This window comes from Triticum urartu, chromosome 4A (genome assembly GCF_056163025.1).
Source record: "Triticum urartu cultivar PI428250 chromosome 4A, HENAU_Tu73, whole genome shotgun sequence".
NCBI lineage: Eukaryota > Viridiplantae > Streptophyta > Magnoliopsida > Poales > Poaceae > Triticum > Triticum urartu.
This window is the reverse complement of record NC_141876.1, coordinates 595,706,925-595,717,856: the sequence shown is the minus strand read 5'-3', so window position 1 is coordinate 595,717,856 and position 10,932 is coordinate 595,706,925. Positions and strand designations below refer to the sequence as shown.

The following is a 10,932-nucleotide window of genomic DNA, read 5'->3' as shown; positions in this document are numbered from 1 at the left end:
ATGCAGGTCATGAATAAATAAAGACAACTCCTATGGCTCCTGCCGGTTGTCATACTCATCGACATGCAAGTCGTGATTCCTATTACAGGAACATGATCAATCTCATACATCACATATATCATTCATCACATCCTTTGGCCATATCACATCACATAGCATACCCTGCAAAAACAAGTTAGACGTCCTCTAATTGTTGTTTGCATGTTTTACGTGGCTGCTATGGGTTTCTAGCAAGAACGTTTCTTACCTACGCAAAGACCACAACGTGATATGCCAATTGCTATTTACCCTTCATAAGGACCCTGTTCATCGAATCCGATCCGACTAAAGTGGGAGAGACAGACACCCGCCAGCCACCTTATGAAACTAGTGCATGTTTGACGGTGGAACCGGTCTCACGTAAGAGTACGTGTAAGGTCGGTCCGGGCCGCTTCATCCCACAATGTCGTCGAATCAAGATAAGACTAGTAACGGCAAGCATATTGAACAAAATCAACGCCCACAACTACTTTGTGTTCTACTCGTGCATAGAAACTACGCAATAGACCTAGCTCATGATGCCACTGTTGGGGAACGTAGCATAAATTCAAAATTTTCCTACGTGTCACCAAGATCTATCTATGGAGTCATCTAGCAACGAGGGAGGAGTGGATCTACATACCCTTGTAGATCGCGCGCGGAAGCGTTCAAGAGAACGGGGTTGATGGAGTCGTACTCGTCGTGATTCAAATCACCGATGATCCTAGTGCCGAACGGACGGCACCTCCGCGTTCAACACACGTACGGAACGGAGACGTCTCCCACGCCTTGATCCAGCAAGGAGGAGGGAGAGGTTGATGGAGATCCAGCAGCACGACGGCATGGTGGAAGTAGCGGGATTCCAACAGGGCTTCGCTAAGCGCTGCGGGAGGAAGAAGATGTGTCACGGGAGGGAGAGGGAGGCGCCAGGCCTTAGGTATGGTTGCTCCTCCTTTTCCCCACTATATATAGGGCCAAGGGAGAGGGGGAGGCGCAGCCCTTGCCCCTTCCTCCAAGGAAGGGTGCGGCCAAGGGTGGGGAGGAGTCCATCCTCCCCAAGGCACCTCGGAGGTGCCTTCCCCTTGTAGGACTCTCCCTTTTTTTTTCTCTCTTGGCGCATGGGCCTCTTGGGGCTGGTGCCCTTGGCCCATATAGGCCAAGGCACACCCCCTACAGCCCATGTGGCCCCCCGGGGCAGGTGGCCCCACCCGGTGGACCCCCGGGACCCTTCTGGTGGTCCCGGTACAATATCGATGACCCCGAAACTTGTCCCGATGGCCGAAATAGCACTTCCTATATATAATTCTTTACCTCCGGACCATTCCGGAACTCCTCGTGACGTCCGGGATCTCATCCGGGACTCCGAACAACTTTCGGGTTACCGCATACTAATATCTCTATAACCCTAGCGTCACCGAACCTTAAGTGTGTAGACCCTACGGGTTCGGGAGACATGCAGACATGACCGAGACGTTCTCCGGTCAATAACCAACAGCGGGATCTGGATACCCATGATGGCTCCCACATGTTCCACGATGATCTCATCGGATGAACCACGATGTCAAGGACTTAATCAATCCCGTATACAATTCCCTTTGTCTAGCGGTACGATACTTGCCCGAGATTCGATCGTCGGTATCCCGATACCTTGTTCAATCTCGTTACCGGCAAGTCTCTTTTACTCGTTCCGTAACACATCATCCCGTGATCAACTCCTTGATCACATTGTGCACATTATGATGATGTCCTACCGAGTGGGCCCAGAGATACCTCTCCGTCACACGGAGTGACAAATCCCAGTCTCGATTCGTGCCAACCCAACAAACACTTTCGGAGATACCCGTAGTGCACCTTTATAGTCACCCAGTTACGTTGTGACGTTTGGTACACCCAAAGCATTCCTACGGTATCCGGGAGCTGCACAATCTCATGGTCTAAGGAAATGATACTTGACATTAGAAAAGCTTTAGCATACGAACTACACGATCTAGTGCTATGCTTAGGATTGGGTCTTGTCCATCACATCATTCTCCTAATGATGTGATCCCGTTATCAACGACATCCAATGTCCATGGTTAGGAAACCATAACCATCTATTGATCAACGAGCTAGTCAACTAGAGGCTCACTAGGGACATGGTGTTGTCTATGTATCCACACATGTATCTGAGTTTCCTATCAATACAATTATAGCATGGATAATAAACGATTATCATGAACAAGGAAATATAATAATAACTAATTTATTATTGCCTCTAGGGCATATTTCCAACATTGTATTGTGTTAAAAAAACAAATAGTACACCCAAAAAAACAAATAATACAAATTTAGTAACTTAATTGTGACAGGTTGTGAACTCATCGGCAACATCTGGTGCTCCGCCATGGAGCTCCCTCTGCTTGGTTGTTTGAGTAGCATTTGTGTGTGTGTGTGTAGATGGTCATTTCGGGTTTAAGGAGGTTTATCCATAGATTTTGCTTAGCCCTTCTACAATGAAGGAGATGGCTACGTTTTTAATCGCTTAACCTGCAGACAAGTGTGTGTTTAGTCCATTGACTTCAAAACCTGACAAGTTGACCCTTAACATTTACAAATTGATGTTGGGGGTGGAGAGCAACAACGTGCTGCACAAATTCACCGACACGGCAAATGTGCAGACTACACAGACCTCTTCACTTATGATGAACTTTGAGGACAGCTTCAACCAACAAATAAGCTGTGGAATAATACAAACAACATGCACCTGTAACACAGGATTTAACGTGAAAAAACCTTCTCAACTTGAGGAGTAAAAAACCATGGCTGTGGACCGACTGGTCCACAAACGTTCACTATGAGAATGATGAGTAAAAGGTCTTCTCTAGAATACCTAGAGAGATTTACAACACACTCTCCACATTGCCAACCCATAGCAACAACAACAACCACCAGAGGCAAGATTTCAGCACAGCAAAGTTTATACAGCTTCTGTATCCTTCAGTGTTTTGCAAAATTGCTCTTAAACTGCTAGACCAAATAGCACCAAATTTGGCAGACAAGTAGACACACGAGTTCTTGAGATCCCTTCAAAATTTCAGCTCAATCGGACACCGTTTGCCTACCCAAACTGTTAGTCTCCCAAAACTACCCTGTTATGAAACTGCAGCAGTCAGAGCTGACAGAACCACTCTCAAATATGATGCTCCACTAACCCAATCCTCAAACCAGCTAAGCAGATCGAAGTACTCAAAGTAAGGAATGAGCTCACCAAGTTTGGTGCCAATCCAAGCACGTTTGAGGCTCCAATCACCATCTTAAACACTGTCTAGTCAGATGCAGCAAATCTGGATAGAACCTCCACTTCTTCTTCTTCCTCCTCTCTTTCACATGCTGTGTTTTTTCTCTTGTGTGCTCTCTCACACTATCAAGAATGGCAGCCACCACCAGCAGGGGTTGAGTGGCTAGGGTTTTCTCCTTGCTTCACTTCCCTTGGAAGCGCTCTCAACCGTAAGATGCAGCGAAGATCAACCGCTGACATGTGTTGGACTTATTGGCTGATGTTGGGCTGCCAACACACCTCCATGTGAAGGAACTTTGCCCAACAATTGAGAACCTTAAAGAAGAGATTAGAGATTGTTGGCAAAAGGCGATTTCTCGCCGTTCCCGTCAGCGAGACTGGCGGTCCTCCACACCTTCGATGCCCATCTTGGTTGCTCAAGGTGGATCTGGCCGCGGGCGCTCATCGGTTGGGCAGGGTAGGTTTCACTTTTGGGAGGTATAGTGTCTGGATGACGAGTTCATGGAGACCTCGTTGTCATAGAATAAGGTCCTCCCAAGGTCGTCCCACTCCTGGTAGTGTTCTCTCCAGTTCTGTCGTTGGGCGCATGGAGGTCGTCCTCTCTGAATCTGGTAGTATGCATCTGGACGAGCATTGTACATGAGATTCTCTCTGTTCTGCGGATTTGGCCTCCTTTTGGCAGTGGTGATGGTAGAGGTTGAAGAAATAAAATTGCATGAGCTTTCAAGTCCAGATATGCCAAGGAGCAATGGTTAATGCTCCTACCTTTGTGAGGCTTCAAGTTGGGGTTCCTCCTCCTTTTCTCAGCTGGTTCTTCGACGGTGGGTCAATGAGGAGCTTTCTCTGGGGCGTCGCCCCACCGATGGGGTTTCTCCGGTGGTTTTGCTTTGCCTTCAGTGGTGGCCTTCTACTACGACATATATGGCCATGTTTGGCGAGTTGGTGCTCCTGGAACCGGGGAAGCGGTCTTTAGTGTTGTTAGGTTCCTTGGGCACCGAACCAAGAGGCGAGGTAGCTCGTTCTTGGCTTGCAGCTTCGGCGAAGATGGAGTCTGAGACCTTGTTTTTCATTTTTTGGATTTGTTGTATTTAGAGTCATTTCTAAATCGTTCTATTCCCTGATGTACTATCATATATGAATATGGAAATACCTGTGGGTGTTTCTTTAAAAACATTTCTAAATTGGACAATTTCAGCCCCTCAACCACTAGAAGTGGTTTCTTTGATGAGGTGGAATGGTTTGATTGTTTTCCTTGAGGTGATAACTGCTATTCCAACTTGGCATCTAATTATATCACCTCGTGTACCCATTTTTTTTTACTTTGATCCATGGTTTCTATCTTGTTTTACTTACATGCGGGCACCACCTGCAAGGTGCATCTGCACCCTCCAAGCCTACCTCTGTGAGGAAAATCTACTCACCCCTTCTCCTCTAGACTAGCATTCCAACACCACATGAGCCTGGAGTTTAGTTTCTGGTGAAACCTATTAGCTCTAGCATCCTTCCCCGAGCCTCCCATGCCTCATAGATCGCATGGCCTATTTGAAGAACTCAATCCTCCGCAACCTGTACCCAGCGGCAGAACCATGAAAAAGTGACCCAGATAAATAAACTAAATGCATGGTATATGACCAAGAATTGATCTACCAACAAAGAACCGTTACCAAACCTGAACGGATGGAAACAAAAAAATGTTCCCTGATTTGGTCATCACAATTGAAGAGCCAAAAATGATCAACCCCCCCCCCCCCTCTACTCTCTATCCCACACTGTCCCAACCTACGAACCCATCTACATCTCTCACCTAGACCAATCCACGTGCACAACTGATGCAACCACACTCTCGAGTAGCTAGTAGGCTAGGCTATAGCCATCTTCGCCAGCCCAACCCTGAAATATCTCTTGTCACTATTATAAATTCAGAGTTGGAATATCTCTTCTCACTACTAATGTGAGAGGCGACTAAAAGAAGCGGTCATAAACATTAAAACTTTTAGCCGTTTCTAACGAGCATGATTAGGCGGTTTAAAAAAGTAAACTACCTCCAATGAGCTAGTGCGTAACTGAAGGCGGTTCGAGATGGAAACCGCCTCTAATATGGATACATTGGAGGCGGTATACATCACAAAATCGTCTTCGATTACGATGCATTGACCTTTGTAGCATAACATGCAATGCAGTCGTTGTGTTGGATTCTTTTAATGGAGTATGTGACACTCTAATCACAACCAATGACTAATACTATGAGCTTGCTACTAAAAAACCCCGACATGGTATAGACCACACGCTAGTAGGTGATTAACACACTACTACTGACATGGATTCTACCTTCGATGTGATAGACACTACTCCCTCCATATGGATTTGTGAGGATTCTTTTATTTGACATCAAATTTTAACCATAGATTTAATTAATAAAGTACTCCCTCTGTTCCTAAATATATGACATTTTGCCTGAAAAATTATTATTTTTGAAACAAGACAAAAGATTTGCCATTTCATTGATTAAGAAGAAGAGAATTGCCTGGTTAATTAATGAAAAACCGGGCTAAAACCGATACAACCCAGCCACATGATATGGGCACCACCAGCCAACCTGCTCACAGACATGGAACACAAAGCTGCAAAGAAGAAAGACATCCGCCAAGGAGTCGCAAGCGTTATCGTCATCACCGGTTGTCTTGAACGAGCGACTCCAACTTCACCATAGAGCTCCACAATCAAAGCCAACCCAGAAACAGCTGCGCAGAAGCCAAGACGACACATGCCACCAGAAAGCCACACGCGCAAGCAACCGACAACTTCGACTTTAACCATGAGCATTACAAGGAAGATATGCAGGACTTGCGCCAACCATACCCTCTGCAAACGACCATCGAGTGCCTGTCATCGTCACCACCTGGACCCGCTCCACCGCAGCTCCGACTTCAAAGCAACCCAGCAATCCACTAAAGAGCACCTTGGACATGCCGGGAAGAACCCACTACCAAAGTCCATGCCGCGACCGAAGCTCCACTCGACGCCATCATCGTTGCCAGAACAGAAACCAGCGCCCCGCCTCCGCTAACCACGCGGCGAAGATGCCGCCATCCACCGGTCTTCCAGTCGTAGCCGACTCCAAGACGATGCCCCCAAGGAGGAGAGAGACACGAAGACGCCTTCATCGCCCGATCTAGCAGATCTGAGGTTTCGTTCTGAAGCCCAAGCCATGGAGAGGAGGAGCACACCTCCATGACGACGCTTCCAAGAAAGGGCACAACACCCGCGGGCGCCGCCATCGCCGGCTCCAATGCAAACGGAGCAAGGATTTCTCCCCGGGACATGTCGACCACCTCTACCACCACCGACCGCCGCCCACCAACCATCACACCTGCCGAGGCTAGCCTCCTTTGTGTGGCAGGATCCCACGATCCAACGCGCCCAGATACGCACCACCCCTGGCCATAGCCGCCGACCACTACCGCCATAGAAACCAGCACCGCAATGCAAACGAGCAACACCCAGATCAGAGAGATCCAAATCTAAGCTGCTCGAAGGAAGCCGTTGGGCAGGAGCAGACCTTCGACCCACACCACACCTCGCGCCCCGGGGAACACAACCAGTCGTGCCCGACGAGCGCCAGCCGCCGGCCGTCGACCTACGCTCCACGCACACATCTGGATCATCACGCGCATACACGCCATCCACGCAAGCTATCCACGCCCAGGTCACGCAAGAGCCCGGAACCAGGCCGCTGCCCCGGCGCCCCCACTCGCCGCCCGCAGCTGATGCGAGTCACCGCACGCCGGCAGCCATTCGCCGGCCGCCGCCGCAAGCTCCCCCTTGCCAGCGAGCCGTCGGGAAAAAGAGACCCTCGCCGCCGCCGGATCCGCGCAGGCTTCGCCCGGTGGAGCCATTGGCGACGGCGAGGGGAGGAGAAGCGGTGGATGGTGTTAGAGGCGCCGCCCGAGTCATCTCTTGCCTGAAAAATTATATCATAAGAACCTCTTTCAAATACAATCCAGTACAGAGTAGTATACTTTTCATAGCATATACTCTACTTCATATTTTGTTAGTCATTTTAGATGATGCAAGGGCACTTGAAAAAAAAAGAATATTTAGATGGTACAAAATGTGACTTATCCCAAAACAACAGAAAGTGAATAAATTTTTTTAATGGACAAAAAAAAAGGAAGTGAGTAAAATGGAAATTGTCACGAAAGGACAAGCCCCGTCTTCTCTCTCGCAGTTTGGGATCGAGGCATCGAGCTTTTCTTCCTCCCGTAAAATCTCCCAATCGACCGCCGCTGGGAGAGAGCAGTCGCGCCGGAGCCGGAGGACTTCTCTGCGCCGCCATCACCACTGTCCACCGTGGCGGGTAGGGGAGGGGTACGTGGCGTCTACTGTAGGCCGCCGTCGGTGCTGGGAGCCGTCTCCGCTGGTGCTCTGGGGCCGGGGCCTCCTGAGCCTTTGCTGGGCGCTCGAGGAGCGACGCCGGGGCCCCCTCCGGCCGGGAAAGTTTGCGCCAAGATCAGGATCTGCAGCCGTGGAGTCGAGCCGCCACGCCTTGGCGAGGGACCGAGGGGATGGATTCCCCCATGGCGAAGAAGGCGACGGTGAGAATCCCATAGCCTTTCGTGTTGCCGTTCTTATTCTTGTACCGCCGGTAGATTCGGTGGATGACCAAGTGATTGTACTTTCTTGGCAAGAGCGTGCTGACATCGCATTAGGAATCCAAGGGAAATGAACAAGTGGTGATTGTAATCGGAACAGATCTGGGGTATTTGACCGGTGTCGCATTGTCGGCCGCATTTCCTCGAACCTTGCTCCCAACTAGGATGTCATTGAGCACCGTAAGGACCTGCGGGTTTGGTGTGTTGGAATGGGAGTGACACTGACTGGGAGTAGTGAGATTGGATTTTTTGGGGTTGCTCATATGAGGTGGAAATTCATGCCTTTGTGGGCTTTGGGATAACTTTGTGCTAATTTGGGTCTCACGTAGACGCACATTCGTAGTTCTTGTCACTATATGGCTTGGTACTACTGTTTGTTCTTATATCTGTTAACTATTTCGAGTCTCTGAATTTGGTTAATCGGCAACAAAGTAACCTGATCCATATTTCTGTATGCAGAAACCAGAGGAGGAAGATAGGTTGAGCGTGCTGCCAGATGATGTTTTACTGTCTATCCTGCGGAAAGTCGACATAAGCACGGCCGCACGAACAAGTTCACTGTCAACACGGTGGAGGCAGCTGCCCTGGCTGCTGCCTGAGCTCAACATTGATGTCAGCTGTTTCCTACCTGCTCCACGCTCAGACCCGATTGAGGCAAATGACATGCAGGAAGCTATGGTGGCTCTAACCAAAGCAACCAGGAGTTTATTGTCTAAGCCTCATAGAGGATCCACCACCACGAGGCTGGACCTTGTGATCTACTTGATCAATACTTTCTTGTCTGACCTTGGCCCACTGGTGGGTGACGCAGTCGATTGTGGTTTGTTAAAAGATTTGGATCTCACCATTCATGACGAGACAGATGCTCTTGACCGTAATGAAGAGTATATGCTTCAGCGAGCGCAGGATATATATGGGTTTTTCACTGCCTACCCTAGTGTGCTCCATTGCCTCACAAAGCTCTCTCTGTACAATGTATGCTTCAGTGAACTGGACATCAATCGTGTCCTGTTTGACAGCTGCAAGGAACTGAAGCATCTATTCCTCATTTACTGTGATACTGGCCGTCACACTCTCTGTAAGATAGATGCACCAAATTCAAAACTCAGTGTTTTAGAAATCCACTTCTGTCGCTTTGAGATGCTTGAGTTGGTCTGCCTTCCAAAGCTGGAGAAGCTCACATGGTATCATTGGTTGTCTGAATATAGCCCCTTGCTGTTGTGTTATGTCCCATCTCTTGGGGAATTAGAACTCTCATCTGCGTTAACACTAAAGCATGTACCATTTAAATTAAGTGAGGTTCTACATGGAACCACAAGCATACATACTCTGACATTGGACTTCCAAGGAGAAAAAGTACCACTTTTTTTTTGTATTCACTACATTTGTCACGCCTCTGTATTTTCTGTGTGGTCATATTTATCCGGGATATACCATGGATGAGTTTTTGCATGATAGAGTACAAATAGAGCTGTAAATAATTCAAGAACCTCCATACATGTACTGTTTTCTATAGATGCTTTTAAACTGTTTCTTCTTATTTTGTTTTTATCTTGTGGTCAGCTTTGGATGCAACCTGAAATGAAGCAACTCTGCACCGCATTCAACAAGCTAAGGAAGCTGTCTGTGTGTGGTATCTTTGTTGAATTTGACATTATATGGACGACAGCCTTTCTTGTGGCGGCACCCTCCATTGAAATATTATGTATTGAGGTAACTTGTGCAGTTCCAGTCTAGTATTCCAGTTGAAGTATGTTTCTTATTACCCTTCTAAAATAATGCTTTGTAAGCTTCTCTCACTCTACACAACTTATGAACACATCTTCACCTTTCATCTTTGTAAATTGAAATGAAAGGTCCCTTTCTTTTAGCCCCCCCCCCCCCCCCCCCCCCCCCAAATCCCTTTATTCTGTACATTTAGAGCAACTTGTTTTATCGCAAATGAAAAGGGATTTGTTTTTTCAATTCCAGGAAAGTCAACTATATTCGTATGTTTTCCTCATGCAATCTAGGTATTGGACCATGACACATGCGGTTGGGACGAAAATTATAACAGAAAGTTGCTATTCGCCGATAGAAAAAATCCTGAGTGGGAGATGGACTCGCACAGCTCCAAGAACTGGCTACTGAAGGAGCTCCAGATCTCTGGCTTCAGGCCGCTGGAACAGCAGTTTACATTTATAAGGGCCTTGCTGGAGCGAGCCCCCAACTTGCAGACGATTGTTCTGAAAGGAGACATAGAGTGCGTGTGGGATTGTGTCGCCCTCACAAGAGAGTCTTTATTTCCAAAGAGTGAGGCTGATCAAGAAATGGTGGTGAGGCGAATCACAGACGGCAAACCCTTGCCCCGAGTGATCTTCCATGAATGATCCTGTTTTCTTCGGATCATCTTTGTTGTTTAAGCTGCAAGGACTGAGTTGTCTGTATGACCTGTATCGTTTTGGGTGTTCAGTCAGACAGTTGGATATGGGCCTGTGTAATGAATTCAGTGAGAGTGAGAGATTGGTATGTGCTAGGAACTAAGGCTGGGTTTCATTTCGTGAGAAGCACAGCATGCATGCAAGTTCATGTTCAAGTTGAACTTCTGGTGCTAGCTAAGCTATATTCTTTCTTTCTTTTGGTTGGTTGCTTGCATGCTGGGAAAACCATTAATCCTGAACTTGTGATGCCTGCGCTATACTGTTGTATATACTTGGTTCTCAACTACTCCCTTCATCTCACAAAGTAAGACATTTTTGCAAGCTATGCAAAAATGTCTTACTTTGTGGGACGGAGGACATACCTTGCGAAAGCGTGTTCCATTGTGGGATGGAGGGAGTAGCACACATCTTCTCTATAATATGCAACTTATCCAAATAGTTTTCAATGAATAAGCATGTTGTCTACATGCCTTATAATTATGTTATTTACACTGTAAGTCTGTAAGGGTGGGTCATTTGTAACGTTTTCTATGTTAACTCGAACACTTTTCTATGATTGGCAGCA

At 47.5% G+C, this 10,932-nt stretch overlaps 1 protein-coding gene across 1 annotated transcript; it reads left to right on the top strand.

Annotated features, from left to right (window-relative positions):
• The first annotated feature begins 7,479 nt into the window (after positions 1-7,479).
• On the top strand, positions 7,480-10,624 carry LOC125553101 (uncharacterized). Its single transcript, XM_087519135.1, has 4 exons — positions 7,480-7,890; positions 8,407-9,303; positions 9,511-9,660; positions 9,960-10,624. Exons 1-4 carry the CDS (start codon positions 7,861-7,863, stop codon positions 10,314-10,316), a joined length of 1,434 nt encoding a protein of 477 aa, XP_087375261.1. The 5' UTR covers positions 7,480-7,860; the 3' UTR covers positions 10,317-10,624.
• The last annotated feature ends 308 nt before the right edge of the window (positions 10,625-10,932 follow it).